Genomic DNA, 19,360 nt, shown 5'->3' with positions numbered 1-19,360 from the left:
CCTATTGTTTGAAAAGGATCAAAGGAGAATACTACGCAGGATATCGGGATTAGAGATTCTTTCTCGCCTTGGTTTATAAAAGCAGTAACATTTCCTAGGAGTCAAATCAAGTATGCAATGTTACTGAGAAATGAAATTTTAGAACTGTATTCTCTCTAACTTTTGATCTTTCATTCTGCGGCTTAACAAAGGGACTTGATTAGTTGAAGCACCTGCAGTTTTAAATAGTTATTTTAACAGTTTGAATTTTTAGAAAAGTTCTTCCGGATGAAGAGGCAGTTAGTAATTATTAAATTGACTAAAAGTGTGGTTTGCTGTGGTTCCTTGGGATAATTTCCTTACCTCTGATTATTTACTTCAAACCCAGAGTGGCTTCCTTTTATTTTTCACATAAAATCTGAAAAATTTAACATAGCACTCAAGGACAGTCACCTGACTTGACCTTACTTCTGTGCCTTCATGAATCTGGACCTCAGGGCCCATTGATCTGCTTCTCTTTCAAGCACTTCCTGAACTTTTTGGACTCCATGACGTTACACACCCTATTCCCTTCACCAGTGGTGTTTTGTTCCTCATCGGTGGACAGGCTACCCCTCTCATTGCACACTGCCTCAGTTTATGTTCTACCTCTAGTCATGAAGATATCTCCAGACTCTCTCATATTGCTGCTATGGCACTTGTTTAAGGCTACATGGTATTACAGATATTTGTGTAGTGAAACAAAGACCAGGCCCAGAAGGAGAAATTTTGGGTTTTACCTCTATATCAAACACTGTGGCAAAGCCATTTCAATTCTCTGAGCTTCAGGTCAGTCTGCATATTTCACAACTCCCTTGCATTGTTTTCAGGCTGAGGTTTATGGGCCAAAGTTTTCTACTTGTGCATGGAAATTAAGTCTCAGTTTCCCATAGCACTTTGAATTCAGTAAATATTTGCTGAATCAAATAGAATGGAAGATGAGAAACAAGAAGCTTATTGATAAGTCCAGTGAAATAACTGGGGAGAATAAGGGTAAGTTTAGTTATTGTATTTGACTAAATAAATGTTAACATTAATAAATATTATCTCATTGACAAAGGGTAGGCGAGAGGCTGGTTATGGGGTTCCCTTTGCCACTCCCTCCATCTCAGCCAACGGTTGTGATTTCCTTCTCTAAAACCTCATATTAAAGGTTTGAATACTCTTCCTTCCTACAATTAGGGAAAGGTAATACATAGTAATTCATAGGAAAGAAAAAGGCCGAAGAGTAACTGCTAATTCATGTTTCATTTGACAAGCTTCTGAATAAGCTCAGAAAGCCTTGTCAGGTAAATACCAAGTTAGATCACTTTATTTCAAAGAAGATAAAAATAACTCCATTCCTTCACAACAATCTCAACCTTTTCAGTATTTCAACAAGTGGCATTTGGTGTCCTAGCTCACTGCCATAGCTCCATCTTGGTAAAGATTATCTCCCTATTTTGGAGAGGATAAAAAATAAGCTTACCTCTGTCCTTCTTAGCTCATCACATCTGCTATTCAATTATGTGCTCTTTGCTTGTGGATACCTGAAATAGTGAGAAAGAATAAAAAAAAATTAAATATAACTCAACAGCATTTTGTGTAAGGCAAACATTTACAATTTTAATCGATGACAGACACACACTTCATAAAACTAGTAGCATGCAACTCCAGCTGCAAAAACCGAACAGCAATATGTCTAAGCTGGTTAGCAGCAAAAAAGTAAACCAATCACATCGACAAAAGCCACCATAAACAAAAAAACTGTATTTAAAAGATGAACAATTTTGGCATTCGTCCCTACCATCAAGTCTTTCACTTTCTTTTTCCATCAAAATTTAGATTACGTTTGATGTTAGCAAGAGTTGCATTACTATTATTGTTAATTTTAGTTCTGTTTATTACCTTGAGGGTTATATATTGTAAAATAATTTTGGTGCCTCTAGTTAATGTTAATTAGTTGTTTTAATAACCTATAGACCTATTTGTTAAGTTTTTGTAGGTTTACTTTTTTAACTATCAGGAACTTAATAACTGAGAATATTTAACATTACTGTTGCATAGGCAAAATTACAGAGTTACTATTAGTGTTACCTGTTTAACGTTTAGTCATCCTTTGAGTCCTGCGACATATTTCCTTAATAATCATCAGCCATCAAGTCTGATAGTCTCAAAAGAAATATCAGCCCTCTAAACTGCCTTCAAGGGCGGTGATATTTAGCACTGAAAATTACAAATAAAGTTTTTGAGGTTGAATAGAAACAACTGGCCAGTGACACTGATGATTTGTTTGTCAAAACAAATTGTTATAAACTACGCAAATGAAGTCCACGCACTCCTTTGAGTGAAAACAATAAAGTGAATCTACGCAATGCTTACATGTTGGATGGGATATTTAATGTGCGGGGAAACTCAAAGGTTGAAGAACTAGGCATTTAGACAGTGGTAAGTGGTACTCTTACCTCTTTATACTCCATTACTCTTTCTCACGAGAGACATGCTAATGCAAACAAGTCAATCAGAATTTGTGTTTAGCAAGATAAAGCTTAGAGGATAGTTTAAAATCCATTTATTAGTCTAAATCCATTTTTTTCCATTAACATGTGATACATTAGTGTTTACTAACCATGACTCATGTAACAGTTTAGTTTGTTAACTTTTAAATTATTTAACAACCATAAGTTATTAATACAGTTTTTAAGTATTACACAAATATCTTAAAACAGGCTTGGGTTCATTTTTGTAATTTTTAAATAGAAAACATTTTAGGCATCTCTTGAAGAAGAAATAAAGCAGGCATTTAAAGCTAGAAAACAAGTAATTCCAAATTTAGTTTTTACAAAAGTTTTCAGCTTTATTGACAAATTATGGCAAACATATTTGACAAATTGTGGTTTCCTATTTAGAGTAGCTTACACATGGAACTTTATGTGTGTTTTTTTTTCTTTTTTAACAAATACAGGTTAAAACACTGAACAAATTCAGTTAGCTACATACATACAGTAGCTTCTTGTTTTCAACTCCATTAAAACAGCATTTAAAAATTAAATTTACAAACTTAATATCGAACATCTTCATCTAACTAACAGATATTAAAAGACAGGTTAAAACATCTTATCTACAACTTTATTATCAGCTAGTTCAAAAATCATATTACAGTCTTTTAGCAACCCTAAACAAAGTTTTTGCTAGTTGATTGAGACTCGAAATCTGTTAACAGATTCATGCTCTTTCTTAAAAAAAAAAAAAAAAAGAAAGAAAAAAAGAAAAGAAAAAAGAAAAAAAAGATTACACACAACAATGAAAAACAACCAAGAGAATATCATCCTATTGAGTGGTTTATAGACAATGCTTGCCAATGTCTTTTTTTAGTCCGTTTTGTAAAATAATACTAGTGTCAATGTCACGCCAACAGTATAGGGGGAAATACAAGAAATATATGGGAGAAATCATGAGCAGTTATCCCTAGAATAGAAAAAAAAAAAAAAAAGACTATTACTTGTCTTGTTGCTGTTTATGTGGAGACCACAGGCTATGAATTGTCTTTGAGGTGAGGTCACGGGTGAGAAGGACCTTCAATATCTACCATACGGGTGCTCCCTGTATCCCCCTCTGGCTGACCTTGGCGGTGGTGCCTTCAGGCTGGAGCGGGTTGTGGCCCATTCTTCTGGTGCTATGAACAAGAGAAAAACAGTAACATTCATGTGGTTTCACAGTACCAAAAATGGTCATTTCAGACACAAGAGCTGACCAAGGAAAAAAGAAAAAAGAATCTCAACACTGATGGCCAAAGCCCTACTTCCTTTTCCACATGGTGAGATCATCAACAAAAGCATATAGTCTGAAATGCAGCCATGTGTAATTAAATTTGCAGGGCGTTCTTCAAGGAAGAGAAAGTTAAAGTCCTTGGATAACTCCACATTCATTATGTGTAAAATTTTGTGCCACAAAAGAGAAGAGTATCAGTGTAAACCACTCCGTATTTTTTTCTTTAGGCATCTAAAAGAGACTGGCTATAGGAATCTAGTGGTGCTTAGCCTTTGATTAACTTGAGAGTTCACCTGTGAATCTTAAGACACTACAAAACCAAACAAAAAATGGCTAATGTCTGTTCTCTGTCTTCCAAACAATGATTAGAAAACCACAGGGTGAGACATGGGGCTTGCTGTTTTCTAGTGATCCCTTGGATGATTCTTAAGTGGTACAGGATGAGATCCTCTCAGACAAAGTTAGTAAGAGATAGCCAGGATATGGTACAGAGTAAATGTAAGCAGTAAAATCAATAAAGAATATGCTCATGTCAGTTTTTACAAATACTTTGAAAATCAAGAGGTATTACTACACTAACAAAACTCTTCATTTATCTGTTAATCAGATTTTCAGTAACTTTAGTGTTCTGGAACCTAGCCAAACAAACAAACAAGCAACAACAACAACCACAAAACAAAATTAGAAATAAGGCAAAAAGCTTTCGAGTATTGGGGAAAATAGCCTTTGTAAAGTCCATGTCCCCAGAAGATTAACATAGCCTTCCTTCAAAGGGCCAGGGACTTAATATGGATTTATGGTTACTTCTATGTAACTCCTGAAGCTAGGTTATGTGGGTCTTTCAATCCACACTCAGTTTTCAGTTGAGAGCCGATTTCATGCAAGGAGCTCTGGTGAGAGGAAGTAGGGACATAGGAGAGATTAGTAGAAAAGGACACACTGGCATTGAAAGCTGATATATAGGATAATGATGGTAATGGACATATCAACTGGAAAGAAACTGCAGATTGAGGCCAACTGATGTAGGGCATGTCCCTACATAGTTCAAGTGCCCTTAAGAATATTTTTGTACATAGTTCAGGGAGATTAAGAAAAAGCAGTAAAAAAAAAAAAATTCAATTGTACTCACTATACTACATATAAAGCAAAGGAGAGTGATATACAATGTAGAACAATGATTAAAAGCCTATCAATATAGGAAAAAATAGCATTTAAATGTTTTTTTTTTCTGGGATATTCTTCATCAGAACTTCTTTATTAAAAATGATACCTAATAATGAAAAAAATTATCTTTTCCATATTTGAGTTACATGCTTAAGTTTATTTCACTATTTGATAGGACATAAAATAGAAATGAGAAACTAAATAAAAATGAAAAATACTACCTTTTCTCAGAATACAGATCTACTTAGATCAGGGGTTGGCAGACTGGCCAGTAAGCCACATTAGGCTCGCTGCTTGCTTTTTTTAAATAGTTTATGGAATGCAGTCATGCTTAGTTATTTGCGTATGGTCTATGGCTGTTTTCACTCTAAAGGCAGAGTTGAGTAATTGTGATGGAGACCATAATGTCTGCAAAGTCTAAAATGGATGTGAATGAGTCTGGGCTTCTACAGAAAAGATTCACAGACCCCTGCTTAGGTTTATGTTGTCTCTTCTGGTTGGAGATGTGGATGTTAGTCTTTCTGATGTGATCTCTTAAGGACAGGATTTCCTAAAGCTGCCAGAATTTCTCAACATAAACATTATGAAAAAGAATTCTATGTATTTACTTTTTGGAATGAAATAAAACTTTTTGATGTACTAGAAGGGAAAACTGATTCTGCTTGCAGAACTAGCAAGTGCCTTCTTGGTCTTCTGTAATATGAATCTTATGCTTTGACTACAAATATCAAGAATATGTCAATGCCCTTGTATTCTAGTGGTAAAATCTAATCAGTTTTTTAAATATAAGTTTATTTATTTATTTTGAGAGAGAGAGAGATAAAGAGAGGGACACAGAGAGAGAGAGAGAGAGAGTGGGGTAAGGGCTGGGAGAGAGGGAGAGAGAATTCCAAGTAGGCTCCACATGGTTAGTGCAGAGCCTGACGTGGGGCTTGAACCCACAAACCGTGGGATCATGACCTGAGCTGAGCTAAGAGTCAGATGCTTAACTAACTGAGCCACCCAGGTGCCCCCAAATCTAATCAGTTTTATTAATGCTTTTAAGAAAAGGAATGTAATAATGAAAAAAGAAAAAGAATGTAATACTTTTTGCTTCATTCTGTGCTAGAGTGTTAGATATCCCTGGGTTGTAGTCTATGGGATTTAGAAACTGAGATAACATAAGTTTCAAGTTTTCACAATCCTGGATTCTTTCTCAGATGCTTGATGTTCTTGGTAGTTTCTGCAAAATAGTGAAACAACATAAACAGGGTGATAGCAATATCTGCCACAGCTATCCTAGATTTGTCAGAACTTTTAAACTGGCATAATCTTGAGGGCACATTAAGTGTTTGATAAGAACTCATTGGTTTAGGTGTACTTGATTTTATCTAAAGCTGTAAGGCAGCTAATGTTCATTTCCTAACTTTTGGCTAACATTGAAATGGGGGGTGTCATTATTCACTGATATATCCTTAGTGCCTGGAAAAAGCACTGTGTCTATTAGGGGTTGAATGCAATGCAAGATGGCATGAACAAAAGGATGAATGAACGAATAAACTGTGGAAGGATGAGGCAGAAACAACTCTGAATTACAACCTTACCAACAGTAATATTTGAGCTGAAGACATTTGACATTAATTTAAAAAGCTTTAGAACTAGAAATATTAAATATTTTAAAGTCAGACTTCTTACTCAAGAAGGTTAGTTAGCTAAATAGCAAAAGTATTTCATGGCTGGATTCCATAAAAATTGATAGTTGAATCCCATTACAAAAAGTATAAAAGCATGTGTCATTGTACAAAAATATGACCTAATAATTCTCTGTATGTAAGCTCATACTGTGTTCCTTCTTCCTTGCTAAAGTGTAAGAAGGGGGAATACTTTAGTCTACGAAAACTGTGACCAAAAAGGCAGCCAAAATGAATTCCTACATAGGCAAAAGTTTTAGGTATTCTGAAATTCCTTACCATTAAGAGAGGAATCAGGATTTATTTCACTTAATGTATGTTCTCCATAGTAAACTGAGATCAGGAAAGGTATTATTTTTATTTGTGCCAAATTCCCTTGGTCTATTTGCCTAATATCAGAATGTTTATACATAGCCAAACGTTTACAATCACATGAGAATACAAGTCAGCTTCTTTCAGTGAAGTTATGTTCTTTGAATCTGGACTGGAGAGCACTGACTTAATGGATGTTTTTCCTTCATCATCATTTAGTGTGTCATTGAGCCTTACCAAGTCAGCCAGTCCCCTCATTGCCTACCATTGGATTTCTTCACTGTAAGTATCAGAGATAGAAGTGGTTCTTAGAAATCCAAGGAGATTCTAATATGAGTCCACCACAGAACCTTGGACATGGAAAAGACCCAAGCACAGGAAGAGACAAATCATTACAAGGTCCTTATGATAGGAAATTTCTACAATTTGAAGTATGAAGACCCAAGAATAGACTTAGAAATTGCTTGTCTTCTTTGGGTTCTACTATTCAGTAGACAAGATAGGCTTAAAATATTTTAGAGATTAATACAAATTTTGGAGCCCTTGCCAATGGTTTCTATTCCCATGATACAGTCTAGGATGTCATTTTAAAAATCATCAGACAGTGAAATTTAGAGGTAAGCTTTCTTTGTCCTTTTGGAAAACAATAAAGGACGTAAGAGGCTCTCAGAATCAGGATCATTGTCATAGGAGAAGCACTACCATGTGAATGAGCAATTTGATAAATAATTCCTCAGAATGTGCAAAATAGCTGTCTGCCAAGTTGAAATTACTGGAATGTTTTACCTAATTGGGGATCTGGAAATAGGAAATAAAGATATGAGAAATACCTTCAGTGACTTGATCAAAATCCCACCATTTCTAGGCTTCCCAATTCAGATTTTAATGTGCCAAAGAATATATGAAATAAAGAAGGAAGGAAGCAAAGAAAGCATTCAATAAATTTTTTCTTTACTAAAGATCTCCTATATGCCAGTCATAGTACTAAGCCCTGAGTATGAGGATACTTTAAGGAGACTTTAGGAGATCACAGGACAAAACTAATATGAAATTTCATAGATTTTAACACATTTATAATTGAAGAGAATGCTGGGGAAGGCCTAGAGGAGAGAGAGCTACTAATTTCCATCATTCAACTGAATTGAGCTCTAACATCTAATCATCTCAAAGAGGTAATTTTCTGAGCAAATACACAGTGTAACTAAAAATTCAGGTACTGTTAAACATATTTAAGAGAACTCACTTTCCTTGAAGACTTTCTTATGTTAATTATTTTGTTTTTATTATATTAATTATTTTTATCACCTGGTTGTGTTTCTTAAACGGGATTCTAAGATCTAGGAGAGGAGAGCCCTTCTGTAGTGATACATAAATAGGAAGAACACCATAAATATTTGTAAGCTACATATAAATAGATGATGTCACTAACCAAGAAGAATTTTAAAATCAATTCCGTGAAATAAATAAAATTCTTATTCAGAGACACATTGTTAGCAATTAGGTTATAGTGTTACATATATTTGAAATATATTAATATCTCTTTAAAAAATTACTTCATCTCTGTTCTTTTAACTGATTTTTTCCCCAGTTGAGTCAAGTCTTACAGAATTCCATAGAGTGTATCTCCATTACGTGCTAATAAGCATCATTGAGGAACATTATACTTTGATAAAGGGGTGTAAATTACCCAGGAAACCCTTCTTCTGCATTAGATGTTACTCTAGTGACTTCAAATTCTGCATCTCAAATACTCTGCTTTCAGCAGAATCAGATCTGTTAAGCGATGTGCATTCTTCAGTGTGCACTCTCATTCTGCCCTCAGACCAGCTACTTTGAGGAGCACTGAGAGCAGGAAAGAAAAATCGGGATGCTATTTAAAGTTACAAAGCTGTGTTCTCTGATTGTTTCAGAGATACTATCATTATTGAGTGGAGGTTCTTGCTGGAGAAACTGAAGCATAGGAACAAGGCATCAATTTAGGAAAAGTCAGCATCATTTAACCTGGAAAGTAAACTTTTAATGTTTATTTTTACAGAAGTAGGTTTAAAATGCCACCCTCCAAGCACATCAATTTCAGGAATCATTTAGAAAGGATATAGGATATCATGGAAATTATTGAGGGCACAGCTCTTATGTTTGCTAGGCCCTATATAGCTAGTTGTTTATAGTTCTGAGATCTTAAAAAGAATCTAAAAAAATTGTTTAACTCCCGCATTAACATAAATAAATAAATATATACATACATACATACATAAGGGATGCCTTGGTGGCTCAGGTTAAGGAACTGATTCTTGATTTTAGCTCAGATCATGGCCCCTGGGCTGTGGGATTGAGTCATGCATCAGACTCTACACTGACTGAAGAGCCTACTTAAGATTTTCTCTCTCTCTCTTTCTTTCTCAAAATAAAACTAACAAACCACCACCACCACCACCACCACCAAACCCAGAATCAAAACAGCTTAACAATGACCCACAACCCTCGGACTGACTAAAACCCAAAATCAAAACATTTATATACCTCGCCACAACAAAAAGGGAGAGCTCATGCTATTTATTTTTAGTATACTGTAAACCAATATGTAAAAACCACAAGTAAAGTGGGAAATCTAAGTTAATTTCCATTATTACAAACCACTGCTGTCTGGTTTGCCAGTCATATAAGAGTGCTACAAGGTTGATTAGAATCCACCTGGCTCTGAGCCACTCCGTTGATCTCAGAGTTAAATTTCTCATATTTCTCTAAGGAATATCTTAATATTTATTTTTTATTTATTTATTTATTTTTTACAAATAGTTTATTGTCAAATTAGTTTCCACATAACACTCAGTGCTCATCCCCACAAGTGTCCTCCTCCATGCCCATCCTCCCCTCCCCCCCACATCCATCAGTCCTCAGTTTTTGTCAGCATTCAAGAGTCTCTCATGGTTTGCCTCTCTCCCTTTCCCCCACCATTTCCGCCCTTCTTCTCCCCCTTGGTCCTCCGTCAAGTTCCTCCTAATCCTCCTATACGTGCAAACATATGATATTTGTCCTTCTCTGCCTGACTTATTTCGCTCAGCATAACACCCTCAAGGTCCATCCATGTTGCTACACATGGCCAGATTTCATTGTTTCTCATTGCCATGTAGTATTCCATGGTATAGATAAACCACATCTTCTTGATCCATTCGTCTGTTGATGGACACTTAGGCTCTTTCCATGTTTTAGCTATTGTTGAGAGTGCTGCTATGAACATTGGGGTACATGTGCTCCTATGCCTCAGCATTTCTGTATCCCTCGGGTAAATTCCTAGCAGTGCTAGGAATATCTTTATATTTAAAAGCACCTTTGGAATGTATTCTTACGTGTTGTGTTATTGCTATTTATTCCCAAAGAAAATGTGTTAGCTTAGATGTTTCGTTCTTGTAACACACTGTAACAGTGTTCATTTTCTTCATTTAATTTTTAAATACCTATCCTTTTAAAAATTTGAGATATTCCCTCTCATCACATCTTCCAAGGGCCAATCACAGTGTGGGGCATTTTATGTGTATTATTAGCAAATCCTCACAACTTCCTATAAGATTTGTGCCAGTTGTCTTCCTCTTTAAGATGAGAAAATTATAGCTCAAAAAGTTTGTGTGGAAGACCCAGAATTTCTATCTATAGTCGTCTTAGCAGTTTCCACCACTGCTTTCATCTGAAAGAAGCCCCTGACTTCCACTCCCTTTTTCCTTGCCTTGCCTGGGAAACAGGACTTCATTTATTCTACCTTCCCTGAATTATTTTATAACTAGTGATTCCTACAACAGATAATTAGCTAAATTAGTGAGAGCATAGCTTTAATTTTGTAAACAAGAGTGTGGAATGCTTGAACTGAATTTGTTAAGGTGTTCTTTCCTCTAAAGTAGAAAGCATGTCTGCTCTGCCCTGAGCATTTTAAAATATTAATGGAACGCTGGAATCTAATCATTGAACAATTTTAGCTACACAGTTTGTATTGCCACTATGTGTAATTGCAGAGTTTTTTTATTGTAAGATACAGAGGGTAAACTATTATAGTACAGAAGGGGATATATGGATGACCAGCATCTCTTTTCACAGATGAACATGGTGAATTATGTTCTAAGAAGAGTTGACTTTGAGTTCACCATCAGTTATGCTCTCAGGAAATTCAGTCAGTTTCTGGGATGCATTTACAGATTTTATCAGTATTTCAAAGTTTTACCTAGATATTGCCTGTTAGAAAAAAGTAACACTTGGAATATTCCATCTAGAGAATATCAGAGGGCTGAGCCTTTCTTAGCACTCTCTTCTCTTCCATGTGTCTTGTGATGCACATGGCAGGCACTTGGTAATTATTTATTAACTACATTAATTCTATTTAAGTATTTTACACCTTCATTTGTACCCATAGAAGGAGCCATAGCCTTCCCTCGGATCTCTTCACTTCGAATGGGCTCTGTAATGAGGCCTGCATTTGAATTCTGGTTCTGCCTCTTTCTTCTTGAAAGACTTTTTTGGCAAGTGGTAACTTTCTTAATCTGCATATTGATGATTCATTTTAATTGTCACAAACCATTCTGAGCTTCTGATATGCATATCTAACTGCCTGAAGGGCATCTCCTCAGGTGTTTCAAAGTCAGTGATTTCCAAAACTAAACTCATCTTTTTCTCCAAATACTTAATGCTTTTCCCAATTTTTGTATTGCAGAGACTGATGCTACTTACTTGTCTAGTTACTCATCAAAACCCTTGGCATACTCTCACCTTAGCCCACTCAATCTAACCAATCATCAAGCTTTGTCTCTTCTTCCTTAATATTCTCTTAACTCATCATTCTCTTTTGGTCCATACCAACCCTATTCCATGGCAAGCCATTCTCATCTTTGCCCAGAGTGCTCAGCTACCTAGTTATTGTTTGGGTCTTTCCATGACTTTAAATGCATATACGTGTGTGTGTGTATGTATGTATGTGTGTATGTATATATTATATATATCAAGTCCAAGTTCCTTAGCAAGGAATACCATGTACTGCCTAGCATGATCTGACCCTTGACTTCATTTTAGAGCATTAGAGTTGATGACTTTGATGATCAACTAAAGTACAGGTATTCTACAGTATTTACTGAAAAAAAATTCTTGGGTCTTGAAATGCAAGGAATAGTTAAGATTTTAAACTCATTTTCTTAAAAGGAAGGTCATCTTGTTGCATGGAAATGGACCAATTAGGGGAAGAAACCAGTAGAACAAACCAGTTAAAGGTTTCAACAAGACACAAACTTTAGATACTTATTATATTCCAGCAAATGAATGATTTCATTTTGCTTAATATATTGAAAAGAACCTTTACATTTCCCTTAGCAATTAGTAAATGTTTATACATAGCTTTTTTGATTGCTTATTTTGATTCATCTTAAGAATGATAATGATGATTTCTGGTCGTGATCCCACACACCAGAGATGGGCTGGGTGTTTTGGGACCTCTTCAGAGCTTCTCTTGGTTACTGGCAAACTTCTCCTAAATACCAACAGTTTCCTCAAAAACAGTGCAATTCATTTTAGTCTTTGAAAAGTTCTTAGGTGAAGTCCCTAAGTGGCTTTTTAAAGTAGGTGTTTTCGATTGCCCACATGAACCATGAAACAGATAAGTAACAACTGACTCCAAAGTCCCATTTGTTGATGTAAACAATAATATGAATTTTAAAAATGTAGTATATACTGAAAATATGCATAGGGGCACCTAGGTGGCTCAGTCAGTTAAGTGTCTGACTTTGGCTAAGGTCATGATCTCATGGTTCTTGAGTTCAAGCCCCACATCAGGCTCTGTGCTGACAGCTCAGAGCTTGGAGCCTGCTTCAGATTCTGTCTCTGTCTCTCTGCTCCTACCCTCCTCTCTCTCTCTCTCTCTCTCAAAAATAAACACTAAAAAAAGAAAAAGAAAAAGGAAAATGCATAGGGAAATTCAGGAAGACAGCTTGATAAATATGTGAATAATCTAGAATGAGGAAAACTGTAGAAACTTTTGAGGGTAAAATTCTGAAATATATCTGTGGCTCAACTAGTTGGTACTTGACATTTCTCTATTAACTTTAATTCACCTCAGTGGAATATGGGTTGGTGGCCATGGCTGGGTTTTATAGCCTGAGAATTAAATCATCTTCCAGTTTCTTTTTTTCAGTTTAGGTATGGAATTTCTAGGGCCATTTCTTCTAACCTTTCTCCATTCTTATACATACCCTTGTTTAATATCTCCAAATTTACTTCATGTATAATACCTAATTTCCAAATCATTGCATGATTTCACAATTTTATCTTTGTGGCTAAGTTTAAGTTATTGGAATTACTGCTATTTCTGATTGTGAGCTCCAGGATGATTTTAAAAATGCCCAATAAACTTGAGGCTGTGCCAAGAACACCATTCCAACTAGTTTAGTTTGCAGTGAGTGATTTTTATATGCTTCTATGTTCCCAGATGCAGCGACTAGGATTTGGAATTTTAGGAATAAACACCGTAATACAAAATGCTGTGATTAGTGTACTACCCCTCCCTTGCTGGTGGTACTATTTTTATATTGACTACTGTTTTAGTCCCTACTCTATTCATTTTACACCGTATCATATTTAATAATAACTTTACTCTGTACCATTTCATTTCTAGTAATCATTCATTAATAGTTGACAAATTACACAAGAAACTAACACTTAAGTGTATATTTTATCCTTGGCTCTATTGTGTAATATCTTCCATCTATAGAATAATAAAGGCCAAGATTCTCAATATTTTAAAATAAAATAAAATGTCTCTATCTTCTTACTTTGGAATTAAGATCTCTGTAAGCAAAAAAGAGATCAACACTCCAGTTAGAAAAAGGATTTCCAAAATGGAAGGTACAGAAAAAAATGATGAATAATAATTGGACATAATGTAGAAGCTTCTGTGACTTGAGTTTAAAAAATATTTCTACTGGGACACCTGGGTGGCTCAGTTGGTTAAGTGTCCAACTTTGGCTAAGGCTATGATCTCACTGTGAGTTTGAGCCCTGCAGTGGGCTTTGTGCTGACACCTCAGAGCCTGGAGTCTTTTTCAGATTCTTTGTCTCCCTCTCTCTCTGCCCTTCGCATAATCATGCTCTGTTTCTATCTCTCAGTGATAAATAAATACCTTAAAAAATTAAAAAAAAATATCTCTACTATTGTGAAATAAAATCCAGAATCAATCAAAAGTCTGTAGAATTCAGCCACAGACTTTTTTTGTACATAAGGGCTTTATGAAAAATAATGGAAGGGTAAGAATGATGATATAAAATAATATTTTATGATTCTCTTCTCTAAGAATTCCAATAATGCTCTCAACTCAGTGAAGAAGGTAGGCTCGGTGGCATAGCTTCATAGACAAAGAAACTGAATTAATAACTGTGTGATCGCCTTACTCCCCCCACACCTGTCATTTCTATACTGGAGAACAGAAATGAGCCCAGCGTATATCCTTTGACCAACACCAAGTTATGTGAGTTACAGAAAACCAGGTTGGAAGCTCGGCAAAATGTTAACCTGGCAATGACCAGCTCTGACTCTACTTTCTCCTCAGCATGCCTCTGCCTTCTTTCCCACGCGGGTGCTCACGTTGTCACTACCCCCGTAACAAACATTTTGAGTGCCCTTTGTCCCTGGTTACTGTGAAGTAACCTCTAAACTCTGGAGTGTCCTGGAGTCATGGGAAGGTGTTTGTTACCGATGGTGGCTCCTCTGTCCACACCTGATAGTTCTTGCTAATGAGATGACTCAGGTTAGGGGCTGGTTTTGCCTGAAAGACCAACCAGGAGGTTAGAGGGTTTGGGCCTTAACCAAGTGATACCAGCCCAATCTGAAGAGAAAAGGAGGCAGGAGTTAGAGACGATTCAGGCATTCATGCTGCATAATGGAACTATAATAAAAGCTCTGGGCACTGAGGTTTTCAAGAGTGTGGCAATGCCTTGTGTGTCGTTACCCACAGTATGCCAGGAGGGAGAGTGGCATCCTGAAGATTTTGAAAGCTTCCTATTTGGGACTCTCCCAGGCCCTCCTATATGTATCTTTCTCTTTTCCTGGTTCTGCTCTCTTTCCTTTTGCTCTAATAAAATTAATTGTAAGTCAGAGACCTTTCTTTACAGATGCCTTTCCTTCTGTGAGTCATTTTGGCAAATTATCAAACCCAAGGGGGTAATGGGAACTCCAAATCTGTAGACAGCTGGTCAGAAGAAAGGGTGGTTTTCAGTCTCTCAAATTTGTGACTGGAGTGTGAAGTGAGGGCAGTTTTGTGGACACTTGTACCCTTAACTTGTGACCTTTGGGCTAACTCTAGGCAGTCACTTTACTTTCTTTGTTTGCTTTCCCCAGTCTTCTCAGCAGCCCGAATCTTACCTCTTTGCCCATAACTGGACCTATCACTGCTGTAATTTCCAGATGCCAACGGCCTCCAGGGGTATCTGTCTATCTTCTGCTGCTACACTCCTCTGATCACAAGAGGATTTCTGGAATCTTCCTGCACAGTTGCCAGGCTCCAGAGAGACTGACCTAAGTGTCCCCTTCCCCTGGCATGTCTTCTTACCAGCAGAACTAAAGGTTTGGCGAGGTCTTCATATAGTTAGGTAATTTACAAAAAGACACGAATATTAGTCATCAATAATTGTAATTATATTTTCAATTGGCATACTTTTTTCAGCAAATATATCAGTTCCCATTGAATCATTCAATACATTATGATATTTGATAAATATGTGTTGCAGATTTATTTTAGGATGAGGTATCTGAGTCTTTTTAAAATTCATACCCTCTTTTAATAAACATAAAAATCTCCCTAAACTGTGAAAATTTATTATAAAGACCCCCTAAGGTGGTAGACCTTTAGTATATATTTTTCTTCACTAGTGTATTTCCAAGAATGTTTCCCTAGCTTTATATTTCATATTCTCTATTTTGCATTTTAAAATCAGCTCGTTTTGTATATTCTAAATAAAAATCTGTCATATTGAATATACTTTTTTGTACATGATCTGTTTACCCCAAGATTCTGACAAGTCCTCCCTCCACATCAGTTAAAATGATTGCCCCATTAACACAGCAGAAAAGAAAGTGATAAAAGAACTTTCCAATGGCTTGTTTTATTGTCTCAACAAGAGAGTTGTTGGGTGTATGTGGGCTATAATTTTTTGTGGACTCTCTGTCTGTTGGGTGAATTTTAGACAAAGTCAAGTTTAAGGTTTAACTGTTCAGCACACTGTTGTTCAAAAAAGACAAATTCTATTTTCCATTAAACTTACAGCTTTTTGAAAAAGGCGAACTGAAAATGCCATATCCTATACCACAATATTTGTTTATAAAGTACCCACTGTTCTAAAGGCAGCCTGTGTGTAATTTGTGTGGTGCCTTTAAGGATGCAAGTGCCTGGCACAGTTTTGACCATTCATATTAAGATCACAGGCTACTTTTCATCAAGCTCCCATGTATCTAAAACCAATTCTCAACTTTAGCTGCTACAGGACCACTGAGAACACTATTCAACTGATGCCTAGTTCTTATCTCCAAAACTGTGAAGGAGCTGATCTTGGGTGGTAACTGGGCTTTAGTATTTTTTTTTCAAGAATCACCAGGTGATTCTAAAATGTGTAATTAAAGTTAAGAATCTCTGATCTGAGGGGCGCCTGGGTGGCTTAGTCGGTTAAGCGTCCGACTTTCGCTTAGGTCATGATCTCGCGGTTTGTGGGTTCTTGCCCCGCGTCGGGCTCTGCGCTGACTGCCAGCTCGGAGCCTGGAGCCTGTTTCAGTCTGTGACTCCCTCTCTCTCTGACCCTCCCCTGCTCACGCTGTCTCTCTCTCTCTCTCCTAGAAATAAAATAAAAAAAAAAAAAAGAATCTCTGATCTGAAATCCTGAAAATTGGGTTCCAATTCTGCCTAAAACTGAATTGAAACTGTAACACATCTATTACAGTGAACGGAAACAATGGAGTAGTGGTGCACTGCTTTTTTTGTTTGTCTAGGCAACATTATCCGCATTTATTATCAAGACTAGTTGAATTAGATATCTGTCTCATTGCAACTTCTGAAATAGTAAGGACATAAAGTTAGCCATGTCTTAAGTTAATTTTACAAGTGAATTTTAAAATACTTTTGGGGCGCCTGGGTGGCTCTCAGTCAGTTGGGTATCCAATTTTGGCTCTGGTCATGATCTCATGCCTCTTGAGTTCGAGCTCCGCATTGCGGGGCTGAGGGCATTGCTGAGAGCGTGGAGCCTGCTTGGGATTCTCTCTCTCCCTCTCTCTCTCTGCCTCTGCCCTGTTCACTCTCTCTCTCTCAAAATAAATACATTTAAAAAATACTTTAGAATTGCCATTTCATTAATCTTTTTGATTAAAAATAAAGTTTAAAATCTATATTAAAAATTAAGTAGAATAAATCACAAGAGATATTTTTCTCAATAGCTTATCATGTAGCAATTTCAATATTAAGAAGTCCTAGGGGGAAAAAAAAGAAGTCCTAGGAAAAATAAATTGGTTGTATACATTAGTTTTTAAAATGTCTGGTAAATTCTTGCCCATATTAAGGAGCTTATCTTCATCTGTAAAATCAATTTCCTCAAATTTATATTTCTACTTACTCTTATAAACAGACAGTCTTTGTTCTTGAATCACACGGATGGCATGATTGCCAGTTAGCTTCATTTTCTTTTGCTGTTTTCACAGATTAATCAATGCAGGGCTTATTTTCATACTGGGATAATAATCATTCCTGCCTCTGAACACAAAATGAGCTTTGTGTTCTGCAATCGTCTTGAAGTGAGGCACTCAAATGCCCTAGAATATGGCACAAATTTTTTTTGCTTTCATTCATTTCAAACAGTGTATTAATATTCTCCTCCTTGCTTCCACACAGCTGTCATCTTAAATGCCACTGAAGAATGGATGCATAATTAGCTCTTCAGTTCGTACATTAAATACATTTTAATAAACAGTTCTTTTCTCTGAGAAGAGAATATTGCTGTCCATTCTTAGCTGTCAGTCTCAGAGAGAATTTAGAGAGTATTTCCTATGGGAAGCATTGCTTAGCAAAGCTAATCTATGCACTATATTTAAAATGCACCCTTATTGAATTATGAGCTATTCAGACTTAACTAAAACAATTATAATGACTCTGATAAGTTAGGAAATATTTTTAAAATGAAGATACCGATTTGGATTCCTGTAAGTCAAATATTTGTGTTCCAAAGCAAAGTCAAGTTATCTGAAACTTAATATTTAAACATTAATTTAGTATTAATTAAATATCAATGAAAATTTTAAAACATATTAAAATATTAAATATAATAAATAATATACTTATGTTGTATTTTAGTACTAACAAAAAAGAGTTAATATTTAAAATTTTACATTTATAATATTGCAAGAAAAATAGTTTAATTGTTAATGTTAAATTGTGTGCAAACATCTTAAATAATCTAACTGATGAAGCCCAAAGGATGCATGTTTTTCTCTGGAGTCAACATAGTTGCCACTTCAACATGAATTATGGGCCCGAAAGAGACAAATACAATTTTATTCTGGTGATACACACAATGTATGAGGATTCAGAGTGAAGCATCACTCTGAATGATTGGAGTTTTACTTCCAGTGGTTTATTTCAAATCATTTCTAAAGGAATCCTAAATGAGAGATTCCATCTGTGAGTCTTTTGTATGCAGGACCCAATTATCCTGAAAAGTGTTCCTTCCTCCATCCCCAAAGCTGTTTGCCGCATAGGTCTTTTCACCAGCCTGAGCAGGAGAGGCGACTGATTCTGAGCCTCCTCACTAAGTCCGAATCTGGGGTGTTGCCAAGAAAGTGAGAAGTGGGGCTATTTATTTTACAAAAAATACAGACTTCCTGTTGAGATTTAATATCTGTACCAATGATAGAACCAAGCTATAACAGAGAGATGTTACTAATTCAGAATGGAATTGGACAAATCATTGGAGATGCAAGGTTTAAGTGTTACAGATTTAAAAGACTGTGCACAATTCATTAAAGGTCAGTTATAAATGGATATTAGTTAATATGTAAGGTATGGAAAATTAATGAAAAAACATCAGTCAATCTGTATTTGAGATGAGTAGGTCCTCAAATAACTGTTTCACATGCACATTTAAATTTTATCATCTTCCCATTATATATGACAGGATGAGCAGCCTATCAGCAAGAAACCTGCACTTGAAGCTCCGTCTACGTAATAACCTAACACCAAGATGTGAATGTATGTAATGCAAGTTAATTTATTAATTAGACTTTAAGATTATGATGCTGAGTGCTTACTATTTCTCGGCTTTTGACTTGGCCCTTTTTCTACTGTCTGTAGAAGATATGAGAGTATGAGAACACTCAAAATTTAAATCTCATTACTATATGGATAGATCGCAAGTATTTTCTTTATTTCCTGGTCATACAAAAGCAGG

The 19,360-nt window shown here is 36.0% G+C and overlaps 1 protein-coding gene across 1 annotated transcript in view; it reads right to left on the bottom strand.

The window, feature by feature from the left end:
• Positions 1-3,297: 3,297 nt before the first annotated feature.
• The window catches only part of KHDRBS2 (KH RNA binding domain containing, signal transduction associated 2), a 580,108-nt gene continuing 564,045 nt past the window's right edge, over positions 3,298-19,360 (bottom strand). The window contains exon 9 of the mRNA XM_039256034.1: positions 3,298-3,673. Coding sequence (XP_039111965.1) covers positions 3,576-3,673 — 98 coding nt within the window. The 3' untranslated portion in view covers positions 3,298-3,575. The remainder of the gene's footprint in view (positions 3,674-19,360) is intronic.

Source organism: Hyaena hyaena, unplaced genomic scaffold (assembly GCF_003009895.1).
Source record: "Hyaena hyaena isolate Hyena2069 unplaced genomic scaffold, ASM300989v1 scaffold_554, whole genome shotgun sequence".
NCBI lineage: Eukaryota > Metazoa > Chordata > Mammalia > Carnivora > Hyaenidae > Hyaena > Hyaena hyaena.
Note: the sequence above shows the minus strand (reverse complement) of the source record. Positions and strands in the feature narration are given on the sequence as shown.